Source organism: Hippoglossus stenolepis, chromosome 9, assembly GCF_022539355.2.
Source record: "Hippoglossus stenolepis isolate QCI-W04-F060 chromosome 9, HSTE1.2, whole genome shotgun sequence".
Classification (NCBI taxonomy): domain Eukaryota; kingdom Metazoa; phylum Chordata; class Actinopteri; order Pleuronectiformes; family Pleuronectidae; genus Hippoglossus; species Hippoglossus stenolepis.
Window position 1 is genome coordinate 26,305,790 of NC_061491.1, and position 25,439 is coordinate 26,331,228.

General features: G+C 44.3%; 1 protein-coding gene across 2 annotated transcripts; it reads left to right on the forward strand.

Moving 5' to 3' along the window:
- Window positions 1-278: 278 nt before the first annotated feature.
- On the forward strand, window positions 279-24,192 carry fam102aa (family with sequence similarity 102 member Aa). 2 transcript variants are annotated; one of them, XM_035166646.2, is made up of 12 exons: window positions 279-382; window positions 491-786; window positions 14,224-14,344; window positions 15,125-15,154; window positions 16,553-16,669; window positions 16,923-16,969; window positions 17,712-17,863; window positions 18,822-18,929; window positions 19,035-19,230; window positions 19,343-19,464; window positions 19,954-20,023; window positions 20,841-24,192. In XM_035166646.2, the coding sequence occupies exons 2-12, from the start codon at window positions 644-646 to the stop codon at window positions 20,884-20,886; spliced, it is 1,152 nt and encodes a 383-aa protein (XP_035022537.2). In that variant the 5' UTR covers window positions 279-382; window positions 491-643; the 3' UTR covers window positions 20,887-24,192. The 2 variants fall into 2 exon arrangements, with proteins under 2 accessions (XP_035022537.2, XP_035022538.2); XM_035166647.2 differs by lacking the exons at window positions 279-382; window positions 491-786 and adding an exon at window positions 5,070-5,695.
- The last annotated feature ends 1,247 nt before the right edge of the window (window positions 24,193-25,439 follow it).

Consider the following 25,439-nt stretch of genomic DNA (forward strand, 5'->3'; position numbering starts at 1 on the left):
ATAATAATACATATAATAATATTATATGGCACCTTTTAAAACAGTATTATAAAGAGGCCAAATAAAACATTATCCTTCTAAAAATAAAAGACAGCCAGTAATATAGTAAAACATCTTAAAATAAGACAATAAATTAAATAAAAGTAAAAGCCATTTGAGTTTAGAGAGATGACTAAACGTTTAAAAACAGAAAACAATGAAGGGAATCGAACATGTGGGAGAAAACTGATTATATAAACTTTTATTCTGAGACCAGCCGGAAGTGCGTGTGTGTCACAGTGAAGTTCCTCCCCTCGGTGGAGGAACGAGCAGAAGGACGTGAGTCTCCCTCAGGCTGGTGTTGTGTTGTCGAGGAAACTCCCGGGACCAGACATGTCTGCAGGTTCGTTTCTTCATCACCTTCAAACCGCCCGTCTTCATCACATTTCTCCTCCTTAAACACGTGGTTTCTCCTCCTCCTCCTCCTCCTTCTCCTCCTCCTCCTTTCCAGATTTCTGCGCCGGAGAATCATCGCGTGAAAACCCGAAGTGAAGCAGAAACAAACCATCATCAGCAGGAGCCCGCGGACATTTTTAATTAGACTCCGGCCCCGTTTTGGTGTCGAATCCCGCGCCGGCTCCCGGTGTTGCAGGAGAACCGCGTCATGGCGTTTTTCGTGAAGAAGAAGAAGTTCAAGTTCCAGACGCAACTGACTCTGGAGGAGCTGACCGCGGTGCCCTTCGTCAACGGGGTCCTCTTCTGCAAACTGCGGCTGCTGGAGGGAGACTTCGCCGGCACCTCCTCCAGGTAAAACGCGTTTAAATCCACCGGGGAAACCTGCTCGAAGAGACGGGTTCGAGTCCCGCGGTCCGTGTAGTTATCACCACTCCTCCTTTAGAGTCAACCCAGGACTTTAATTGGCTTTAATTGAGCTCAATATTGACATTTTATTAGACTTCATAGAGTTTAAAAGTTGTCTCTCATGTGTCTGATTTCATATCTCATTCATTTGTCTTCATTTGTCTTATCTCCCTTTTTAATATTATAAAGATCTAAAAATAGACTTAAATCAGTTCTTTTGACATCTTTGACAGATTTACGATCGAGTTATGGTTGATTCATGAAGTAAGAGGCTGAAAGATATAGAGTAATAAACTTTGTATTCAACATTCACAGCGTTTACAAAGGGCTTCGCAAAGAGACAACAAACTGAAACAAGTTCATGCAAGACAATGGGTGAAATAAAGCAATAAAGCAAACACCTCATATAAAAGCAATATGATAATATAAACATTAAAATACAGCAATAAAACAGACAAAAGTTAGAAGTTAAAAACCGTTTTAAAAGAGGATACTGAGGTGACAAGTGTAGTAGTGTAATAATTCAGCAGATATACTTTTGAAAAAGATGTTATCAAACCCTTGTGAGCAAGAAATGTAATTGAGGCTTTATATTTCGCAGTTTAATCATAAACTTAACAATAATAAAACTAGAAATACAAAGAAAACCCCGTTGTGTTGTGGATGTCTTTGGTTTTATAAAGAACTAAAAGAGACTAAACACTTCAGTTTTGCATCTTTGCTGTAAAGTCTCTCGGGGTTTCGCTCCTCACAGCTCAGACTGTGCCTGAGTCAGATTTAAACGCTGGGTGTTGCCATGTTGAGTGGCCTCAGTGTCGATCTGATCCGTCACCTCCGCTGGACGAAACCAGCTCACACTGGGGATGTGATCTCTGTCTACTCGCTCTAAACCTCCTTTGAACAAACCCTCTACTCTAAAACTCGGATGTGATGAACTCTGAGGACCATCGTTTGTTTTCTGGACGTTTGTTATCTCCTAACTGGCGTCACGTAACTCCAGATTCTCCTCCTTTTGACCTTGATAACATCAGCCACTTTCATCTCCTCTCCCTTCCTTGTCTTTGATTCCGCGGATGAGATTACACATCTGTGACTTCAGATGTCTGTTCCAGAGGTTTACGTTTTGGTAAAAGGTTAAAGTCGGGACACGCTGCACATCTGGAGTCCGTCTGACCGTCGTCACCTCTTTACACCTGTGAACTAACAGCTGCTGGAAGAGTCTCCAGGCTGAAGCACGACAGGAAAACATGAGCTGGATCCGTTTGTCTTTCTCGTATGAAGAACGCAGCTGGAGATCGTCTTTCCAAGTTGACGTCTCCGTCTGTGTCTTCTATGTTTGTGACTCCGCTTTTTCCATCCTGAGATATTTGTATTCTTCTGATTTCACATCCATCGCATGTTAAAAACAACCACCATTAATCAGTCGCTCACTCGAGTCCAGATATCAGATTCGGGAAAGGGGAAAATTGGTAACGGAACATCTCAGCCCCTCTGGAAAATGTCAGGATAATGTCTGGACTTCAGTTCATGGCTGAAACGGCTTCATCGGGGTGTTTTCTTTTTTATTCTAGTGCACCGTCTCTTCTCCTCTTCACGCTCTTTGCTTTACAGCCTCTTCAGCAGGTCGAGGCTTTATACTGTCAGACAGCAAAGTGTTGAGTTGGCAGACAATCTCTCAAACGGCCGTTAAGGATGGACCTGATGTCCACGGGTCTGGTTTTTGATCAGGGCTTAGAAAACATGCTCCACTTCCAACTGTGTGTGTGTGTGTGTGTGTGTGTGTGTGTGTGTGGAGTTAAACATGAGTGAAGTGAGTTTGTGGTTGATGTTAAAATGTCTTATTCAACCCCCCGATGCTTGCTTTCCCTTTTCTTTTATTGATTCTTGTCCACACCCAGTTTGTGCGGGTCTGTTAAACTTTAAATCCCCGAGGCTGACAGACTGCGTACGTGGGAGAATGTTTTTTTTCTCCTGCGTCCTCAGCTCAACGCAGATCAAACGTTTTGGAAGAGCTCGACCTCCCTGCTCTCACGTAGCATCGTCCTGGAGAAGGGAACGTAAACACACCGGACAGATCAGGATCATCGCCATCAGGTTTCTGTTCACTGGAGGTTTTCTTTCATCACTGAGCAAAGAGAAGATCCGAGTTTTAGTCGCACAAATACTTGAGTGAGGCAGAGATGTGGGATTTTAATGTTTCTTATTCGTGTTCACTTGTTGTCGTGGAACATTTAGTTTGTTTTCTGTCTCTACCTCAAAGTTTTCCTGAGTTAAAATAAAGTGCTCATCGTGAATCCCCAGAACTCACGACCATGTCCTCCAGTTTCCTCTTGTGAAATATTTCCCTGCATGAGCTCATTCGTTTAAAGTTTCTTGGTTTGACATCAACGTTTGACCCTTGGTCGCGTCCAGATGTAAAAAACTATGTGGATCTCTGGGTTTGGGCCTCCGAGGTTCAGGAGAAACACAGCCTCATAAAAACACCACATCTCAGATCAGCTGAGAAACAACAAACTTGAGTTTCTCCTCCCTCCGTCTGAGGTCCTGTCCTCAGCGACGCTCGGCTCGCCCAGAGGTCGTCCTGCTCTCTGGGGGTTATGTAACAGATCCACCCTCCCATCGCAGTTATCATCTCTGTGACTGGGAACAAGGGGCCTCTCAGAGGAGGAGGCGATGGCGCGGGGAGGCTCCCGCCGCAGCAGACCCAGATTGAGTTATGGCACAGATCTGACAGGCCCAGTCTTTGTGTGGGGGCCTTGTTGTGGTCGATGTGCACTTGCATCACATGCTGCAAATGTGACCGTCCAGCTCACTGACCCACACGTCGGGACCGTTACTGTTTGACCTCTCTGAAATCCGCCGATCATCGACGTGACGGAGGCTCAGTAGAAACATCTGGAAAACATCATTTCACGTTCAATGTGCTCATCGCTCGTGGCAGATGTTGTGTAAACTCACAGGGCCGCTGAGAGACATCAGTGTTTTTTGGGAAGTGATGTGTTTAACTGTGTTTCGCCGTCTCGAGTGTTTGTCTTCTCGTTCATGTAAAGGAACTTGAGGACAAATACAGTATATTGAGGACTGATATAAATAGCAGACCCTGGTTTAGACACAGTTGTCTTGTCTTTGATGATGTGACTGACTTAATGGACGCTGTCGCCACAGAGACAGGAGACCTTTGTTCTTGGTCCCTGTGGCTGAACTTGTGGTTTTTTTTACAGTTGTAGTGATATAACATCGAACTGTGCTGTTGTTTTACATCCTTTAAAAGCCTGTGTATGAAAGTATTTTAATTACTAACTCACTCTTGTTAATTGGATATTAACTGTTGCTTGTTGCGTTAAAGGTTGAGAACTTCAGAAGTTGTTTGAAACCCTCTGAACCCCTTGAATTGGTTCCATGTGTTTTGGATGTAATTGCTCACAGCGTCTTGCCGGCTGATGCTTTTCTTGTCATTAGGCATTTTTGCGTTTCTTGCAGAATGAATCCACTTCAGTTTGAGAGTGTGTTTTCGTGCTGGTGCCTCTGATGATCCAGGTCGGGTCACGTCCCCAAAGCTTTTCATACCCTGCAGAGCGGTTAGTTCACAGGTGGTTAAATAAGTTAGTTGTTGAGCCGTCCGTCTGTCGACCGACTCCCGACATAGTTTGTAGATCTTTTGAGCAACTTCTCAACGTGTCTTTTTTAAATCCAAACCAGCTCCATGAGAGAGAGGAGGATCTAATGACGTATCTGTTGTGTTGCGTCCCGTTGCTGTTTGTGCTTTCTTGTTTTTTACTCAAGTCATGCATCTTTTAGGAAGCTGTGGGAGCTGAACTTGTGTTGCAGAGATCATACCTGTGACCCGTCTCAGTGGCCACACCCTCCGCGTCACAGCAGCATGACTGGACTGACATTTCGAAAGCTTCTTTAAAATGCTGCAGCCAACTGCGTCCTTCTATTACTCGATGAAGATTTCAACCTTCTTGGGCCAAACTATCCCAGCGATGAAGCTGACAAGCTAGATATGCCGGGAAAGTGCAGCAGCTCGAAGAAGCAAATGGTGAAGCACAAGCTGGTGACGCAGATAGGAAATTCTCTGTGGAGCAGATGGTCTCATCCCGGTTCAGCCTTCACGATCCATCCAGTACATCGAGTCCTCCAAAGGATGCAGCCCCAGACGTGTTCCTGTGCGTGAACCCTTTATCTCTTCTGTGTGTGTGTGTGTGTGCGTGTGCGTGCGGACTCCTCAAGGCGTGTTTTTGATCAGCTTTTCTTTGATCAGCGTAAGAAACTAAATTGAGCCAAATCACTCAGACACTTAAGTAAACTTTGCTGCAGCTGTTCCGTCTTTGTGGAGCACAGATCTGAAAAAAGATCCTTTTCAGACTTTTCTTATTGGATCGTATTAAAAACTCAGTCACAGCACATTTATCTTTAGTAACAGAACATCAGTGTAAAGTATCAGAAGCGATATGGACATTGGGAAACACCCACTGCCTCCATCCAGTCAGATCTGCTGACGGATCATGTGTTTTTCAGATGGTCTCTGTCCTGATTTTGGCAGAGAAACATCTTCACTGCAGCACGATTTTCCGCCTTCATCAGCCACGTCTTGTTTGTAGTGTCACATTGACATGTTGGACATTCAGATCATTTCTTATCCACATACTCCTCCGGAACATTTCCATACCACCGCGTGAAGGCCAGTTGGGAAAAGAGCGAAGACACAACCACTACAACCTGACTGCCGAGGGAGGGGGAGAATGAGGATTCCTGTATTTATAAAGCCCCAACAAAAAAAGCAGGAATGTTGGAGCAGTAGGAGGCTGAGAGCGGCTGAGAGGACGAGGTGGTCGGGTTCAGAGAGGCAGAGGTGAAAGTCTGAGTGAAACATGCGGCTGTTACAGGCAGCGAGCGTCTCTGATGTGGCAACGTGGACAGATTGTGTTAATTTCCTGTTCTGATGATGATTAGCGGTGCAGCAACACACACACATGACCACACCAGACTTTCACATATTTAGAAAGGAGCTTTAAACACACCCCCACACACACATGTGCAGATTTAAAGTATAATGTTATTATTGTCTTCATCGACTAACTTTACTGTCATTATTATTTATTTAATTATTCAGAATAAGTAACCATGCAAAGAAGATGTTTGACATTATTGTTGATAATTAATTTACTTTACCAACTAACCAATTCATTGATTTATCGGCAGTCAGCTCAGGGCCGTCTGCAGGGCGTCGAGTCTCAGAGGGTGAACGTGGCTAAAAGCATTTAGGACGAGTAGATCTCTCTTTATTTTGTTCTTGAATTCCTTATTTGCATGTAACTGAAATCTGGACACAGTACATGTCCAGTTTGGTGTCATGTTTTCAGCCGGTGTTGGTGTGACTTTCCCAGTAGGCCGGTTCAGGATACAGTTCCCGGGACTCTCAGTACAACCAGGAACTCTCGGGTGGAGTTGGCAGAGCTGCTTCCTGAACTGTCTGTTGTCGGGCGTCAGCAGCACTTGACTGGTTTGAGTGGTTGTAAACGGGCTTGTTCAAACTTTGTGGTGATCCCTCTTCTTCTTTGTACTATTGAAACAAGAGTAATGACTAATGCTGGGGATGATGATGATGATGAAGATGGTGGTGGTTTTTCTCTCTGCCAGGAACTTCGTTGTTACAGGGAACCCCCCTTCTGGGACCCCATTGACTCTTGAGGGCTGAAATGAACAGCATGTTCTGCACAGTCTGCGTCCCATCAGGAGGTTGACACGTTCCACATGTCTGCAGTTGGCACGTTTGCAGACATGTTGCAGGAAGCAGTCGAGAGAGGGAACGTCACTTTGACTCTCACGGCTGCAAAAAGCATAAATCCGGGCGTTTTGAGTTCACCACATAAAACTTGGTTCTGTCTACATTTTTGTATCTGTTGTGGATTATGATGATAACAAACAGGACCAGACTCGCCACGTCTTTTCTCTCGAACTGAATCTTTACCTCCACCAGGCTCGTGTCAGGATCAGGCAAAGACTTACTGAGCCGATTCTATTGACACTTGGTGGACGGGTGGAGTCCGGGAGAGACTGACCGAGTCCGAGAAGAAAATGCCATCAGCCACCACTCCTCTGTAGGAACATCCCATCGCATCCACCGACAATCCTCCAATTAGAATCATGGAACTGGATGTGCAACCTGATCGTCGAGTGGTTGAGACCCCGACTTGGCCTCCACATCATCGCCTGACGATCTTTCCCCACATTTCCTGTCAACATGGGAAACCATCTCTGATTTGACAGTTTTTCCAAACCGATGGAATTCATTTAATGTTGTTTTTGAGCTGAACAATGTCACTGTGAGCGAGAGCTGTCACTTTGTTTTTCACCTGGTCCGGAGCTCTTAGGATCGAGAGAGGAGGATAGAGCCCAGTGACAGAAGGAGGAAGGAGGAAGTTCCAGAGAGGAGGGACTTCTTTGTGGGGGGGTGGGGGGGTTAGAAATCGACCGGGACGAGCGGATTCTCAACAGCTGTTTCCTGTTTTCCTCTCACTTCACCAGCCCTTTAGCGTTCTGGTGGGATGTGAGGGAGGGGAGGTGTGTGGATGGGCAGTGGGGGGTTATTCCTCTGGTATCGGGCCAGGTGATTTTGAAATGAACTCCCTCCTTTCGGTGGAACACATCGTCAGAGCTTCTCTCTCTGAGGCTGAGCTCCTGTGTTTTATCTGTCTGAGTTTTCCTTTCGCACAAACAGAATATAAAGTTAAATCCTGTGATTAAACGCTGAACAGATAAAATGTCCCACTTCCCGTTGGTTTTCCAGCCTCAGTCATCGTTAACCGCTGAAAACTGTCACGCTGTCGCCTTCGTTTTCACTTGTATGGACCTCGATTTGGTCCTCACGCCATAAAACACAAGATAATGTATTTAACAACCTCTGACCTCAACAGCAGGACGACGCAAAAAAACGACCGAACAGATTAGGACCCAACAATCGTCCCTACGAAGGACGAGTGTCTGTTAACCTTGTTCTTCTCACTCTGCTGACATTGACCCGTCTCCTCAGACATCACTGTGAGATAATCAGCGTTATTTTGACTTGACTAAGCTCCTCTTGTGCCACAGACGACATTATAATCACAGTCTTTCACGGCCACACAGATTTCACCGACTTCAAATGTGTGAAATTGTTGGTTCACCATAACGTATTCCATAAAAGTTACACAACATGTTTGTTTTGATGGAAACTGGAACACTTTCAAGCGTTTTTTGATTCGTGTGGCACATTTGCAGTGAAGCTGATCAATGCAGGGCGGAGGATGGAACACACGGCGGTTTTAAGGTCGCGAGGATCGACCCTGTGACCTCTTTTGGGGACGGGAACATCCTCGTGACTCCTCGCCCCTCCTGCTGCTGACTGGTGCGTCCTGACGTCACCCTCCCCTCTGCAGGGTCCGTGTGCTTCCTCAGCACTCTGCTGTCGGGCTGTTTTATCTGAGCCCTCGATTCGACCCGACCTGGCCAGGCCTGCTGTTTGTGTTTCTGCTGTGACCGGGGGGGCCCCCAGGAGCCACGCAGCCAGGATGGGAGATAAGGATCCCGTGCTGCTGCATTGCTGACATGTTAAGTCATCACATGGTGGGGGTGCAGTGGGGGACAGCTCGAATCAGGGCCTTCATATTTACACTTCGGCCTTTCAGCTGAGGGACGAGCCACAACTGTGGTTCTTCTTCTTCTTTGGTCTGAATCGTGCTGCAGGAGTTTATGTTGTTGTGTTTTCTTCGTGTAGCTTCAGTTTCCCTCCGTGAGAATCAGCTGGTTTACAGAGCCACTCGGCTTCTTCACAGACTTTTGTTAAACTCATCATTTTCAAGCCAGATTGAAGATTTTCATTTGGCTGCAGGAAGAAAATCAAAACAAATCTGATTCCAGTTCCTGTAACTTTTAGCAGCTGGAGGAGAAATGGGAGAGAGTCTGAGGCAATGATTTTCTATTCCCAGGAGGAATTATTTCACTTTTTTGTTAAGTGAAAACGTATTCTTCCATAAGTGCTTCATATCTCTGTCGTTGGTGGCTTTGTTGGAAGGTCGTTTTCTACTCAGTTAAACTGTCCTTTAATCACGCAGGTCAGAATTCATATAAGCGGCGTGTTGGACTTCAAGCTACCAACATTGGGGCGTTTCCACAAAACTGTTCTGGACTTTATTCCAGAAGTCTAAACTTTAGGGGAGGCTCGGAGGGAGAGACGGTTATCGGCATGAACTCTCTCCTCTCTGCGAAACCGACTCTTAGAGATTCACTCCTTAAGGTTTACTCGCTTTTAACAACTCAGAATTGTCAATTGGCACAAAGTGAAGATAAAGATAAACCGTAAAAATAGACGTTTGACTCGCTGTCGGACTTTGTGCTAATTTACGTACAATTAAGGCCGTTTTCAATCTACAAAAGGTTCGAGGCAAAGATGCTACATGAGCTGAGAGGTTCAGGTGCAATTTAATTTAACTGATATTGTAGAAATTGAGCCGCCTTTAGGCTGCAGGGGGGGGAACTCCGGCCCCTGGGCTCTAGATAAGTACGATTTCTATCCTGCGATGTTATGAGAACTGAAATGATTTGAAACCAGCTCTCCACCCCTGCTCCGGGCTCTGGTAGGATACGTCTTCCAGTCAAACCTGGCAACGCTGTCGTTGGCCAAGGGATTTAGTCGAGTACCGTTAAACCTTTGCTCTCAGTTGGGCTGTCGTCGTTGCATTTCATTACCTCTCCCCTCGTTTCCTGACTGTATCTCCACAAATAATAATCTGAAGAAGAACGCCATCTCTTTCCCATTTAACACTCTGCCTCTCATTTCTTCCCCCTCTCCTCTGTATTGGCTGATAAATCATATTTGTCGGAACCGCCTTTGAATCTTGTCCCTGTTTCTTTAATTTGCGTGTAATTGCTCATGATGTAGGAATTTGTGCTTGTTCTATTTTTGTAACGTGATTACATTAACTCGTAAAGCTTCGGGGGAGAAGTCGGCCTCGCTACAGACGTTTGTCTCTGATGTGTGTTTTCAGTTTGAGGTTCTGGGTCTGAGATCATTCTTGGATGTCCTCTTGTTTGGGGATTGTTTTTTCGACACAGCTGATTTTGTTTTTAAAGAACATTTAACAGTTAAGTGACAGAGAATTGGACGCAGACGATCTCCTGAGCTGCTCCGCCCAGGGGGGAAAAAATCAGATTTGTCTGTTATTGTCATCTGTTTGGAAATGTTTGTTGGACGCAGCAGTTTCTCATTTGGTTCAACTGTACAGTGTAATGAAAGCACTGGCTGCAGGACAGGGAAGAGGACACACACACAATCACGGTCTTTGTGTTGTTTTTTTTTCATCATGTCGGGGCTCAGTCCTCTGTTTATTTGAGAGCAGCTCTGGTGCTGTCACTGAGAGGCTGCTGCAGAAGAGCTGCTTGTGCAAGTGAAGTCTTAACACAGCGTTAAATTCCCAAAATGTTGTGCAAACTAGAAAGAATTCAGAGAAAGTATTTTGAAAGAAAGCGGTGATTGATAGTTTCAAGCATCCCCGAGAGACTCCTCTGAACTCTAACTAAAGATGGACGACACGTCTCACTTATTCCCATTGTATAAAAATGATGCTAAAATATCCCCTGTGCAGGTACCGCCATCTTGCACTTTTAACAATCCAGTTATTAGGCTTCAGTGTCGACAGTAGTGATCATGGAGTGGAGCTGCAGCATGTTTGGACCATGTCCCATCTGCTAACGTGGAGGAGACGGGGTTTACGGCCTATACTGCAGCCGGCCACCAGGGGATGATGTGTTAGATCCACGTAGTGTTGCCTCTTTAACGTCGTTCAACAATCCAGTTCTTGGTCTTCAGTGTCAACAGTAGCCTCGCTTGTTAAATATGCAGTCTTTGCCCTAGCACCTCTACTTTTTCATTTCATATCAGAGTTGTGTTTTAACAAAAGAGGGATAGCTTCTCTGTGACGCTGGGTGTAAGCTGACAAAACACCACTGGTGTACAAGTTGTAAGCAGGCTTCCTGATCCGGTGTCGGGTTTAATCTGGAGCAGATCAGCCTGGAAACAGTTGTTTTGATAACTCGTGTGAGGCAGAGAGTCAGGTTTAATCAGCTGCGGTGTGAACAGAGCCCGAAATACAAGCCGTACCGAAGGATTTCTGTAACGTGTCGCGCCCCAGCCGCCTCCTGCACAGAAAGAAATAACACCCGAGGATTAAAAAGAGGTGCAAAGGTTGCAGGTGAGATTGGAACCAAACGTCCGGGGGCTTATAAAAACGTCCGAGGCTGAAAGGGAGAGTGTTGGTACGAGCGTCTCCTCCTCCTCCGAGCTGCTGGCAGAGCGTTGGTGGATTCGAGGAGTGTGAGGTTTCCATGGAGCCTGAACAAAGCCATCTGGACTGAGGAATGTGGTGTGGGAACGCTCGCCATTACACACTGGAGAACCGAGAGCGTGCAGGGGGGGTTCTGATAAGAGCGGAGAGAGAGAGTGTGTGTCTGCACGGGCTTTTGAGTTTCTGCTCTTCTGAGAACCTCACTTGTTTCCAGGGACTGATGCAGGAGGACATTTTCACCTCCTTTCACACCCAAGTGTCCGTTTAGGGACGAGAAATGTGAATGTTTACAACATGACTCAGTGGTTTCTGTGTTTTGAATCTTGTTCTAAATCCCCACACAGGATTTTCTTTTTACTTTAATGACTCAATGACTTCAGATTAATTTAATTTGTATGGAATTGTATTGGATTAAATAAAGAAAAAAGCACAAAGCCTTGTGAGGTTAGGAGGAGGAAGGTGAAACTAATGCTTGTTTGCATCAGGGATCGATATATCAGCCATTTGTCGTTTGTCAATTAGTCTTAAAATGTTCAAATTAACAACACGATGCAGATTATTATTCTAAGAACCTTAAAGGACTTTTCAAATTCATCACTTTGCCTGAACAACAGCACAAAAACACCCAAATGTTCAATTTACACTATTAAAGCAATTAAACTTCATTTAAAAGGTGTAACCAATGATTGCTTAGAGTACATGATAATATTTTATTAAAATACTAATATTATTTGTATTTTCAATTTAGTTTTTCTATTGAAGGGCAGATCCTTTTAGCTCAGTAACAGTCTTGTACCTTATCCATATTTTTTATATATCAGCTGAAACCAAAGCTGGCACACGACCAAAGGTCTCCTCAATGGGGAATATTTAATAAATACCATAAATGCACAGGATGTTAATGGTAAAATGTGTAAATATCAGAACAGCTCAACTGGAAGTCGTTCAGCGTCGACGTGTTTTCCCAGAAAAGTGTTCAAAATGAATTGAGGTGATGGGAGGAAGAGGAGGAAGGAAGGAAATGAAGTGGGAAGAATCACACAACACAGAGACGGTGATGATGGTGAATTAGATGAGAGAGGGGGAGGGGGAGTGTGAGGAGCAGCTGCTAGTTTGTACTTCACAATGTGTGCGTCTTTGTGTGTCTGTTGTTGTGCACGAGTCATTTGCGCCGTCTGCCCGAGACCGAAACCCTGAGAACTGCCTCATGTGCATTGAGGTTACTGGAGGAACAACGTTAGAGTCAAGTCACGTTTATTAAAAACAGAAGAAGAAGAAGAAGTGCTGTACAATCATAACAAAGAAAACAGGAATAGAAGAGTTTCTCTTTGAATCAAAGCCCAACGTGAGGCTCTGCGCTTGTGATTTATGTGAAGCCCAGTGAAAGAGGCGTCCTGCAGTTTAACCGCTCAGCTGATCCACGTCTGCTCATCACGACGCTGAGCTGAGAAGAAACGTTCCCATGGGACACAACATTCACCCAAATTGCGGTGCTCTTTAACTGGACGCCATTTAACTGAATGACCGTCATTCTGTCAACCAAACCGTTTTAAAGAGCAGTGTGGATTCTCATATTTTAGAAATGATGAAGATTTCCTGCTCCGTCTATAATTGGCACGTAGCGTTGTATCGTACGACTGCGACGTCTCAACTTGAGGCTTTTTTTTTTTTTTTGGGACGTCTCCCTGTTTTTAGCACCAGAGGAATTTATAATTAACTTCAAATAACAGAGTGAAACCCTCCCTGTCAGCTGCTGTGGCCCCGACGGAAATATACAACTACTCCAGTCCAGCGTGTTGTTTTCTCTAAGGAATAAACATGTCAGAGTGTTTTAGAGACTTTTCATATCTTTAAAACAAGACCGTCATTTGTACTTTTTAGATTTGAAGGCTGTGCACACACACGTTTTGTTTTTGTGTGTTTGTGAATCTGCGAGGCCGAAGTCTTATTATCTAATAATATTTGAGAGACAACATTATTCAAATGTCAAAAAGGTTGTGAGACATTTTGCGGTTCCCTAAATCCAGGATCTTTAAGTTTAACCCACAGCTCGAACCCCAGAGATGCAGCCAATTATCTAATTAGACCAAGACAAATCCTCTCATTATTTAAATAGCAGATTGTTGGATCTGTTCTTTCAGCTCTAAACAAGTGTTGTGTTATTGTTTTAGACTTGTGTGGCTGCATGAAATCAGATTTTGAAGGGAAAGTGTTTTGGGAACATGATAAATATCACACGTCATATGTTCTTTGTTATTAAGCAATTTGGGATGTTTCTTGATTTAGTCACCACAACACAAATCCTCATTCTTCCTTCTCGTGCTGCTGCAGTGTCTCTATGACATTTCGTCTGGAATTTGTCGAGCTGCCTTCTTTCACGTCAGCTTTTGTTTTTCGGGGACAAACGGATCAGTGACCTGCTCTGTGGTTTTTTTACACATACCCCTTGTTTTCCCACCAGCGAACCAGGATGTATGGACACTTAAAGCTTTTCCACTGACACTTGCAGAAGCTGGGAGACCATTGTGCACTGGTTTCCTCGAGAGGTTTGCTCTCCTCAGCGAAGCAGGAGGGGAAACTCCCCGGAGACAAACCAGTTGACGCGATGAAAAGAATGACTGCTTCATCTACCTGCTAGAAAAACTGCCATATGAGTCAGAAGCTCTGGGAATCAGCTGTGTTCTCCAGTTAGTTTTGGGAAAAAGTTGCTCAACATGTTTGCTCTGATAAATGTGATCCCCAGTGGACACGCTGGTCATGAGGCTGTGAGACAGAGATGACATAACTGGAAAAATCGTGCTGTTCTGCAGTCGGGAGGCTGGAGTGAATCAGAATTAGAAGTGGCCAAGTCTTGAGAATGTTTGGGTTGGACGTTAAAGTCAAGAAGAGACAAGGGAAAACTGAAGAGGCAATTGAAGTTAATGTCTTTAGAACCAGAGGAATCATATTCTCATTAAGACACGAGGGATGTGCAGAAATACACATTTCAATCAGAATAACAAACTGTTCATCGCAGCGATTCATGTGTTTGTGTTGTTTTCTTTCCTCTCTCTTACAGACAGGAGGTTCAGGAAAACTGCGTCCGCTGGAGGAAGAGGTTCACGTTCGTGTCGAAGATGAGCGCCAACCCCCACACGGGAGTCCTGGACCCGTCCGTGTGCAGAGTGTCCGTCAGGAAGGTACGATTCCCAACGTCTGCAGATAAACTCGGTCGATACTCTGTCCCACACGGGCTGGGAATTGAAACCCAGTGATTAGAAAACCACACGTCTGTTGGGTTGGAGCACGTCCATCAACAATCATGACTCCTGAGCAGTTCTGAATGTACCAGAGTCCACTCGTCCATTGTTTTAGAGACAAGAAAACAAGGGGACGATGCCATCGGGTCGTTATTAATATGTACTATGTATTATTAATGTACTTTAAAGACATTGTACAGGCTCGGTTCATAGATTCACATTCTCGCTGATGTCCGAACTGGCATTTTCCCAGTATTGGAGCAATTTCTGATGCTGGTATTGGAACATCTCTTGTTTCAATGCCTGTTACAACCCTACAAATGTTCAATGCACTATTATATAAGACCAAGAGAAGATTAATAAGCTATTCATTGCAGCTCTAATATTTTGGATGGCTTTCTTGTATATATAACCCTTGTTTTAAGGGCTGTGTTAACCATGTAAACAGATTCTTTGCCCAACTTAGACGAACATAACTGTCATTCTGGAATCAGTTTGATCCCCGTTACGTGAACGAACCTCAGAGTTCATCTGGAGAGTTTCTCACGGAAGCCTCCTGTGTGGGCGCTGCCTCGGTGTCGTGCTCAGGAACCATGAGTGTGGTCCCGGTCTGTCATTTCCACTCTGTCGCTGGAGGCCTATAATTGGAGGCCTCTCTAATATAAAGTTGGATCAGTTGAATCACTGGTTTTCATTCCTGTCTTCCTGTTTCCCCTGCAGGAACTCAAAGGAGGAAAAGCATATACGAAGGTAAGTGCCGGCGTCTCCCCCCCTCCCCCACTCCCCCGACCGCCTCACCTCTCACGTTCATAAACACTTGAGCGTGTGTCTGTCGCTGTACGTCTCCGATGCCGTGTCATGTAAATATTAGCATTTCTCACAGCACTGTGACGAGTCTGCCAACATCCCGACACAAACACGAATCACAAACCTGTTCACCCATGTTTCACGTTTGCCCGGAATCTGCAAAACATCCTGCCAACACCTCTCGAACCGAAACGGTGAGACCCCCCCCCCCAACCGACAGATGAGTCACGTCTCCTGAATGAAACTCGAAGGTCAAACTCCTCATGGAGGTAAACCTTTGTGGCTCCTTGGAACGTTGCTGCCCAACAGGAACCGTTTCCTCTGTTTTCACCCGTTCTCTGTTTAGATTTCCCTCGGCTAATTTTACCTCGCTTCCCTCCTTAGAAGTCGGTTTCCTTAAATACACACCTATGAAAACAAGGAGCCCCCTAAAGAAAGGGAAACCTGGGAGGAGGAAGAATGGGAACCTTTCTCTCTCGAGATGCACGTTTAATTTAAAATAACACCACGGACAAAGGCAGTTCCCACGTAGAAGCTGCTGTGGAGATAAAGCTGCTGCAGACAGACACTTATCTGTTATCTGAGGCCGAGGAGAAACTCACACGTAGCAGGTCAGAGGTTTCCAAACGTACTGAAAGTGTCACATACTAAGAAGAATGACGCCTGTGATTTAAACTCACAAGGTCATATTAGTGACTCGGCAGATCACAGACCTCGTCTCTTTAAATCCAATCAGGCTGCACCAAAGCACACACACACTCACAGACATCTAGAATGGGCCTGATTTCTCTTTTCATCTAGATCAATGAATTCTTACCAGGGAATCTGTGAAGACGTTGAAAAACACCCAGATTTTAATGTTAAAGACAGTGATTTAAAAAGTCCTGGATCCGTCCCCTGATCCAGATCCACACCAGAATCTATCAGGTTCTTTCCTTTTCGCACAATCTTGTTATTCTCTCCAGAAGTAGCCATATTTGGAGGAGCGGGGGTGGGAGCTTGTGCTTTCTGCAACCTGCACCCATTGGACGGCACTAGCTGTCAATCACGTGGTGTCCAAACCACAATACACGCGGTGCTTTATCGTCTATTCAACTCTAAACTGTAAAAATACAGGTTCCACATCTCCGCCTGACGTTCGATGTTTAGACTGACGTGTGGTTTTGTCATACACTGAATCTTCAAAAGCTCGTGAGCGTCAGGAACCTGAATGTTTCTCGTGGGCTAATTGAAGGGTGTTGCAGAAAATCCTCCGTCCTTTCTAAACACGAGTCAGGGATAAAGGCCGTCTCATCAGCGGCTCTAGATTTAACCCAGACGTCTCCTCTTCCTCCCCCTCAGCTGGGCTTCACAGACCTCAACATGGCGGAGTTCGCTGGCTCCGGCTCCACCGTGCGCTGCTGCCTGCTGGAGGGATACGACACCAAGAACACACGGCAGGACAACTCCATACTGAAGGCAAGGAGCTGGGCAGTGAGGGAAATGATACCCTTGTGGTATGAACATGAATTTGAATGTGTGATAAATTCACTAGGACCCAGAGCCTGAAGCCGGCTCGATCATTAACTCTGAACCTTTGACCTCTGACACGTGACCTTTTCATTGATTGCTTCCACTCCACAAATCATCTGAAGCGACGGGAGTTGAAAGGTTGATGTGGGTCTGAATTCTTTTCTACTTTTAAACATATATATCCTTTTATTTCTTGCAGGTGATCATCGGGATGACCCTGCTGTCTGGAGATCCGTGTTTCAAAACGTGAGTAGTTCAGATCTAGACTCAGGACTTTGTGTGTGTGTACGTCTCAGGGATTTGTGATTAGGTTTTTAACCCTTTGAGCTCTGCAGTCTGTGAGAATCTTTAAAATGCTTCATATCTCTAATGTCTGTATAGATTAGATCGATTTTAAAAAAGGAAGATGTAAACAAATATCTCTAATACAGGCCAGCAGTGCAAGGTGTTCAGAGGGTTAAGCTCTTTTCTCGTCCTCTGTTTTCTTTCTTTATCGCTTCGTCTCTCATTTGTTTTACATTGTTTAAACAATTAGAAGAAATATCTGGATTTTAAACCAGTAACTAAAATATCATTCCCAACTTTATAAACGACAGATTTCCTGTACATTACATTTGTACTAGTTGACATAACAGCATGTGTCTTTGTGTGTTTGAATTTTGATAAAACTTTATGAAATTAATGAATCTCAATTTGTCTTCCCCTGTTTTTTAGAAGTTAAATTTGTCCCTAACAGTTCAATGTCAAGCGTCATGCGTCCTTTGTGTGTTTTGTGTATATTTACAACCTGTTAACCAGATTGTTTAACGTGTTTAGTGTTTGTGCTCCTCTGTCCTTCGTTGCTGCAGCGACTCTGTTTACTGTCGGTCGATAAAAATGAATCTTATCTTGTGTGTGTGTCAAGTGAAGCCGAGCTGCAGCTTTGTGCTTCGTTTAATCTGTTCCGTGCTGATAAGTGGTGTGTGGTTTTTTTTTTTTCCCCCTGCAGGCCTCCCAGCACAGCGAAGTCCATTTCCATCTCAGGACGAGAACACACCCTGCAGCTGGACTGCAAGGGGGAGGGAACAGCTGAGCCTGGGCCCACTGGGGGGGTTTCACAGGGCCGCTCGGCCAAGCCTCGACCCTCCATCGTCAACTCAGGTAGACTGACGGCCTGAGACGGGGTTGTGCTTTTATAGCGGGTCACGTTTGGGATCTGGGTCCAAACTGACTGAATAACTTTGCTCAGACCAGTGGCTCCAGTACTGACCCACTGCAAGACCAGTACACACATGACCAGGGGGAAAGTGTGTGAGGTGAATGTGAAGTGGAAACAATGTGGAGCAACGACCGAACAACTGATTTCTTTATCTAGAAAGAGAAGAGAAACAAAAGATGCTCACGGAGCCAGAAGATCAGTCATAGCCAAAATAAGACAAAGCCTTTTGTTGTGTCTTCTGTGTCTAAAAGACTAAAGTTTGTAATATTAAAGTGTAGATATCAAAATATTAAAGTGTTCGAATGTTAAACTTTCAGCTTCGCCAGAATAGATTTGATTGAGTGATTCAAAAGGATTTAAATATCATTTGCTGCTTTTCAGAATCAACAATAATCAAATTAAATCACAACAATGAAATGTTAATGAATCCAAAATCTGAGGTTCACAGTGATTTCAGATGAAGTTTAGATGGAGAACAGATCAAATATTGTTCTGCGAACTAATAAGCGTCACGTCAAGTGTGATTTACATCAGTTCACCTGCTTTTAGAACTATTATGTAAGATTTAAATGTGATAAATCTGTCTGGATCTGGACTCCAGTCTTTCAGATCTGGGTCCAACCTGCACCCCCCCTCCCCCCCTCAGCCAGATGTGTTTCACATCTTCAGCCAAAATGTTCTGGGAGAAGTTCTTAAAAAATGTTCCTCAGATGGAAAATTTAAACAAAACCTGTTTTTGTTCCAACTTGGAAATGAAGACAGAGGTTACGTGTACTGATTGGCCCGAGTGAAAACCCGCTAACTCCCTAACTGCCGCTTATTGTCCTGCTAAATCGAGTAGAAGAATCAAATACGCATGAAGTGGTAACATCTGTGTTGTCCTTCCTTCTTCGCCTCCAGGTCTCCTCGATGAATCCGAGGTGAATCATCAGTCTGGTTCTGCTGAAGTCTTCCAGTCTGGTCACTCCCGTAACTCCAGCTACGCCAGCCAGCAGAGCAGGATCTCAGGTTCGTCCAGCCTTTCTTGTGATGTGTTTGTTCATTGTAAATTCTAACACAACCAAACCCACAACCTGTGAAGTCCTCTCACGTCTCTTGTGATGATCCCTGCAGGCTACAGCACGGAGCACTCCTGCTCCTCCAGCCTGTCGGACCTCACCCATCGCAGGAACACCTCCACAGGGAGCAGCACCTCCGGGTGCCTGGGCTTCACTGCCGACACGCCCACAGAGGGCGACAAGGACGCCGGACGTCCCGAGAGACCCCCTAGACCCCCGAGGCCCGTCTTACCCCTCAACAGGCTCTCCAGGTACACGGGACTGTGGGGATTCATCTTCGTCTTTATTTAGATCCAATAAAACGACACATCTGTTCTAACTCCATCGTTTCTTCTCCTCCTCTTCTTTGTTTTGGTACTTCAGGAGGAAGCAGGACTCGGTGGAGACTCACCCTTCTTGGGTGAATGACACTCGAATGGATGCTGACGACATCGTGGAGAAAATCGTCCAAAGCCAAAACTTTGCAGATGTCAACAACACTGAAGGTAAACGAGGTCTTTTGTGTGTTTGGAAAGTTTCTGAGAAGCTGTTAAATCATTCAGAAATCAGTTCAGCTCCTTTAAGGTGAAAACGTTGTGTTGTTGTTGCGCCTCGTTCTTTTTCTGTGAGACGCAGAAGAGGAACGTTTGACAGGGATTTTCACAAAGAGCTTCTGCCAGGAGAGTTTCAAGAGGCTTTATGGGAAACACAGTCTTAATTTAGATAAATACCAGCAGAGGTGATATCACTGTTGGGACTCTCGCTGCTCGACACGGCCTCGGTTGTTTATAGTGAGTCTGTTCATGCGAAGGTTTAGATGTCAGCGTATTGCACTGACATCTAAATAAGTGGTGAACTCTGCACCATGTTTGGACCGAGCCCTGCTCCACTTTCTCAGCGTCTGGGGTTTGTCACCTTTTTTATTGTCGGCGTGTTGATGCTGTCTGGTTTCCGTCAACGGCTGCTGACCTGGTTTCTGTGCTTCTGCCTTTCAGACAGTAACCTGCGTCTGTTCGTGAACAGAGACGGAACCACGGCGCTCAGCGGCATCAGGCTCGGAAACAGGTGAGACTCTCGGCTCCTCGCCACTTCCTGTGTCTCTTATCACTTCCTCCTGTCTGCGTGTCGCTCTCTGTTCTTCTTTTCTCACTTTCATTTTAACTGTACACAGATTGGGATTTAGTCATAGAAACATTTACTACTCAAGAGGCAGAAATAACTGGTACAGGGTTATGATTAGAGGAGGGAAACCTACAGTGCAGACTGGTCAGCTGACATGAAACTTTGAAGCATGCGTCTTCCTCATTTGTGGAGGATGGTGTCTCTTTGTTAAATAATCCAATTCCCCTTTGCACAAACTGTATTGTCATTATGTTCCGGTTACACGTATCTTTCATTTTCAGCAGAACAACAAATCTGTTCTGCAGGAAAATCTGATTATTTGGAAAGAATCAAAAAGACTTTTGCTGCAGGACCGATTCAGTTTAGTGCATTAGTTCATTTCACAGGAGCCGGAGTTGGTCCCTGTGCAGGAAACTACAAGACAATTAACAGCTCAACAGTTCATCTCATGTTGAAAAGGTTGTAAAGACATTAAAGTTAATTTTGTCTGAGATGTTTATTCGTCATTGGAAGTTATAGTTAAAATAAAAAAGCAGAGAAGGATATGTTTTGTTTGTCACAACTGCAGCTTTATGATTATGACCCAGATATCTCAGCGTTAGTTAGTAAAAACCTTTTTAATCTTAAACACGAGACAAAAGGGATGAAATAGAATGAGTAGGTTTGATGCTGCAGGAGGAAACGTGTTAACTGTGCGAGTCACATCTTGAATCACAGAGCGAACAAACCCTGATTGTTGTCCCTGGTTGTGTCCTTGCAGGGTGTCTGCCGGCGGCTACGAGCCCGTGGTCATAGAGAGCCATTAAACCCCGAGCGGCAGGAAAAAGGCGGCGCGACGACCTGGGGGAATCGTCCCGTCTTTCTTCTTCTCCGCTGGTTGTCCCCCGGAGCTTCAGCTGGTCTGGACGCCTTGAAGGGGACGGACCTCGTCAGTTTGCACTTTATGTGAAATGCGCGGCAGCACTTGCCTCCACTCCGTTCAGAGGTGTTTGTGATGTTGAGTCCAAACATTTCTCTTGACAGTTTCGTTGTGGTGTCATCACCTGATTCTGTGATCACACCATCGTTTCATTTTTACCTGTAAAGTGTTTTTAGATACAGACGCCAAAACCATCCATGTGTCCCCTGGTCATTGTTCTGACTGCTGCGTCAAGCCAACACTTCAAGTTACCATCGTTAAAAAGTGTAAAGTGTGAAAGAGTGATTATTTCATGTAGCAATTTGATCCTTGTTTTTTAAAATGACTAAATTCAAAGTCGAGGCTAAAACTAATAGTAATGTAGAGAAGTTCAAATAAGCCAATTTCTCACATTTCACCAGGTCCCGGTTAGAGGAGAAGTCTGGTTAGTGACCTGCTGCTCATAGTGACCAGGTCATTACATGTGTGATCTCCATCTACAAGCACAACCCGGTTCCTCTGAACAACCTGCCGACTTGTACGTAAACACACGGACTGAAACGGTTCAGAGTCCCGAAAGCTAAATGTTTGGTTAAAGATCCGAACTTAGATTTTTCCTTCCGTGTCTTTGTGTTTCTTTTCCAGTTGTGAGCGGCTCCTGCATTTCCTTTCTTCCTCTTTGTATTTTTAAACGTGTGACCTCAGCAGTGTTAAATCTCCACAGACTGAAAACCCGCTCGGAGTTTCTGTCCAATACGGATTCTGGACGCAGCTGCTTGTGTTGGTTTATCAGTTTATATATCGTCTGTGCTCCGAAAGTAAAACGCAGCGCAGCCGGGTCTCGGTTGGTAAAGTGGGAACTAAACAGTTGTTTGTGTTTGTTCCCCTTAAAAACACATTTAGGCCTAAATGTAAAATGAGTAATTTCACTAACTGGCACATTTCATTCTTCACTCATTTTGTTTTTATGTCAGGTTTGAGTTTTCTTTGGCACTTTGTCCTTATTCTAGTAAACGTAACACTCAGTGAGATGCACATTAATCTCATTTACACCAAATGGATGAAGGAGTTTAAAAAGCAGATGTTTGTGACCTGGTTCTGTTGCTGTCTGCGCTAAAATTAATCTTTTTAGACTGAATCTCAGAGACCGTCCGTGGAAAACTGCCATGAGTGTGTGTGTGTGTGTGTGTGTGTGTGTGTGTGAGTTATGGAAACTATATTAAAATACAGTTACAGACGGGGAGAACAATTCCCAACTGCGATTAATAGAGGAAGTGAGGCTGAAGCCACCTGACGATCAGGGGACGCATGGATGATTTTTCTGTTTACTCTCACGCGTGGTGACAAACTGGCCTATTTGTTTTTCAACTTGATTTATTCCTCCAGTGTTTACAGAGTTTACACGTCACCTCCGCAGTGTCACAAGCTCCCAGTAGATTCTCCTGTGAACTCCCAGTTCCTCTGCGAGTTACAGTCACTCGGAGCCGCAGTTGATTCTAATGTTTTCTTACAGTCTTTGATCGTAGACTGTAAATAAAGATGGACGACTCCACTGACTCTCACTGTCCAGAAATTCATCTCAGACACTTCCTAAAATGACCGAAACCATCTTTTTTAAAAATCTGGTTCATGTCCCGTCTGCTAACATGGAGGAGGTGGAGTTCATGACTCGTACTGCTTCCAGCCACCAGGAGGCGATCGAGACCCTTTTGGCTTCACTTTTGGGAGCCGTCGTGTCGTCCATCTTTAAATACAGTCTGTGTCGATTGTGTTATTTTCAAAAACTCACATTTTCGCAGGTTTCCCTCAACACTTCTGAACCTGTCGATTCCCATCCTCATGGACATGGGATCAAATAATTAGCAGCTGCCGCTCAGAGCCGCACATCCAGCGCCGAACCTCAGGAGTTCATAAAACCCACCGATCAACCGACTCACTTTAGATTCGCTCTGTTCCCTGTTGAACGGGGGACGTGTCGTGGAGCCACTTTGTGCCTGATGTGACGTTTCTCTTGAATGACCCCGAAGCACAATGACGAGTGCGACGACCGAGTGCTGTGATGGCGAGGAGAGAAATGTGCGTCTCCTGTTTGTGTTTGTGTAGTTTATTTTCTTTTTGGTTTTGTTGTGGTTAGAACTGTGCTTGAGTACTGAGCTGCTGCTGCTGCTGCTGCACCGTCGCTCCGTCACCGCTCAGAAAACAGTCCAGATGATTTCTCCTCACTCCTCAGCCGTCGGAAGTCAAAAACCAAATGTTAAATGCTCAGCTGGGAAAACAACTCGACCTGTGGTACAAACTGTTCTGTGCTCAGTGATGAGGGAGTTCCTGCAGTGACTGTCAAAGTCTTCTGTTGCCCCCTGGTGGAGCAACTGCGTGAGTTCAGGTCCTCCTGTGTTTGCAGGGATGTTCACTTAAAGTCAGGTCGGTGCGTTTCCACGTCTTCAGATGAACGAACCACAGGCAGAAGAATTCAGTGTCTGAAACCAGCCGGCTGGTTGATGCAGTGGATTTTTTTTTTTTGTTAGTTCCAGAAGCAGAGTTTGAGTTTTTTAAAGTTTTTTTAAAAGTTTATTCCAAATCTGTTGAATTGGGTTAAATAACAAAATGCTTCTTTTTGTCCAAAAAAACCTCAAAACGTGAAACGCTCACGTCAGAGAACTTGAAACCAGCTAATAATTAACAATTAACAATTAACGGACGCAAACGTCGAGAAATAATTTTAAGTCTCAGTTTATCTGCATCAGGAAAAACTCCAATGACCCTTTCGGTGGCAGGTTATATCTTTTTATTAACGACGTTCTTCTCCGGTGACGCAGCAGTTTTCCTTTCCCTTGTTGCTTCACTCCACCCTGTTTGTTCATGAATCACATTGTTAGTTATTCTCACGTTTGGGGATGAACCACTGATCGTATATTCTGAATTTGGGTTTATGTCACCACGGCCTTTAGTTTTCATTTATTTATGTATTTTTTATTTCTTTTCATTTGATCCTCTTGTTGTCTGGAGGTTGGTTATAAGCTATGCACACAACTCGTCTCCTGGAGCTTTTCTTTTTGTTCTAATAGTAAATCTAACAAATTATTCTATTGTAACAAAGCTTGTATAATCTAAATCTATCCGAGTTGGAGATGTTCCTCCAATCACCTCGTAGTTACTGCCATCTTCTATTTTTTTTTTGCAGAAATTATTTCTAAACAATAAAAATCTAATCTCAGTTTGTTTCTGTGTCGTGTTTTCAATCATCAGTGTTGATGTTAATGTCACAAGATTTAATATATTTAAAATACCATTTTTAATACAGATATTTAAACTGTACTTTACTACTTTTGAGTTCATGTCCTGTGTAATATTTCAGAGAATTTGAGGGATTTAATGGTATAAATAGGATATTATACAATTATACACAAGATTGGAAAAACGTCGCCTGGTCTGATGAGTCTCGATTTCAGCTGCGACATTCAGATAGGGTCAGAATGTGGCGTAAACAACATGAAAGCATGGATCCATCCTGCCTTGTATCAACGGTTCAGGCTGCTGGTGGTGGTGGTGTAATGGTGTGGGGGATATTTTCCTGGCATACGTTGGGCCCCTTAGTACCAGTTGAGCATCGTTTAAACGCCACGCCTTGTTGAATCTATGCCATGAAGAATTAAGGCAGTTCTGAAGGCAGAAGGGGTCCAACCAGGTGTAACAGGCCATAGTATACCCCCAGTCCGGACTATACCTGGGGTTAAAGGGGCCTAGGCTAGATTATACCCCGGGTATATTATGGCCTAGGCCAATTCATACCCCTCAAGACAGATTATACCCCCATGATATCAGTAGTGTTGAGTGATATACACAAGAATTACTTAATTTTTCAACATTTTATTGGGGGTTCAGCTTTAAGTGAGAAAGCTAACTGACTTAAATCTTAAAACTCTAAAACATAGACTTTTATTACTTCAACCAGAAAGACAGAAAAAATATTAGACTTCCACAAAGATCAAAGATTACTACGTCCTGAAACTTCAACTTCTAAAACTAGCAAGTCCTCGCTACAATATAAATGTTCAAAGTTAAACACTGATAACAACATCAAAACATCCACAAAGATCAAAGATTACTACAACACTTCTCAGTAGTGTTACACATTAAAATAAAAGCACATACCCAAAACATAATGCAATTGTAACATAATATAATAAAAGTCATAACGTCCTGAAACTTCAACTTCTAAGACTAGCAAGTCCTCGCTATAATATAAATGTTCAAAGTTAAACACTGATAACAACATCAAAATGATCAAGCTTGTTTTCAAGATAAAGTGCATGTTCTGTTGATGACTGCAGATTGAAGCTTGCGGGATAGGTCAACCAATCCATGGAGTCACCGACTTTGCCTAGGACAGTTTATCCCCTGGGGTATACTCTGGCCTGGAGGGGTATAGTATGGCCTAGGCTATTTTACACCCCCGGGTAT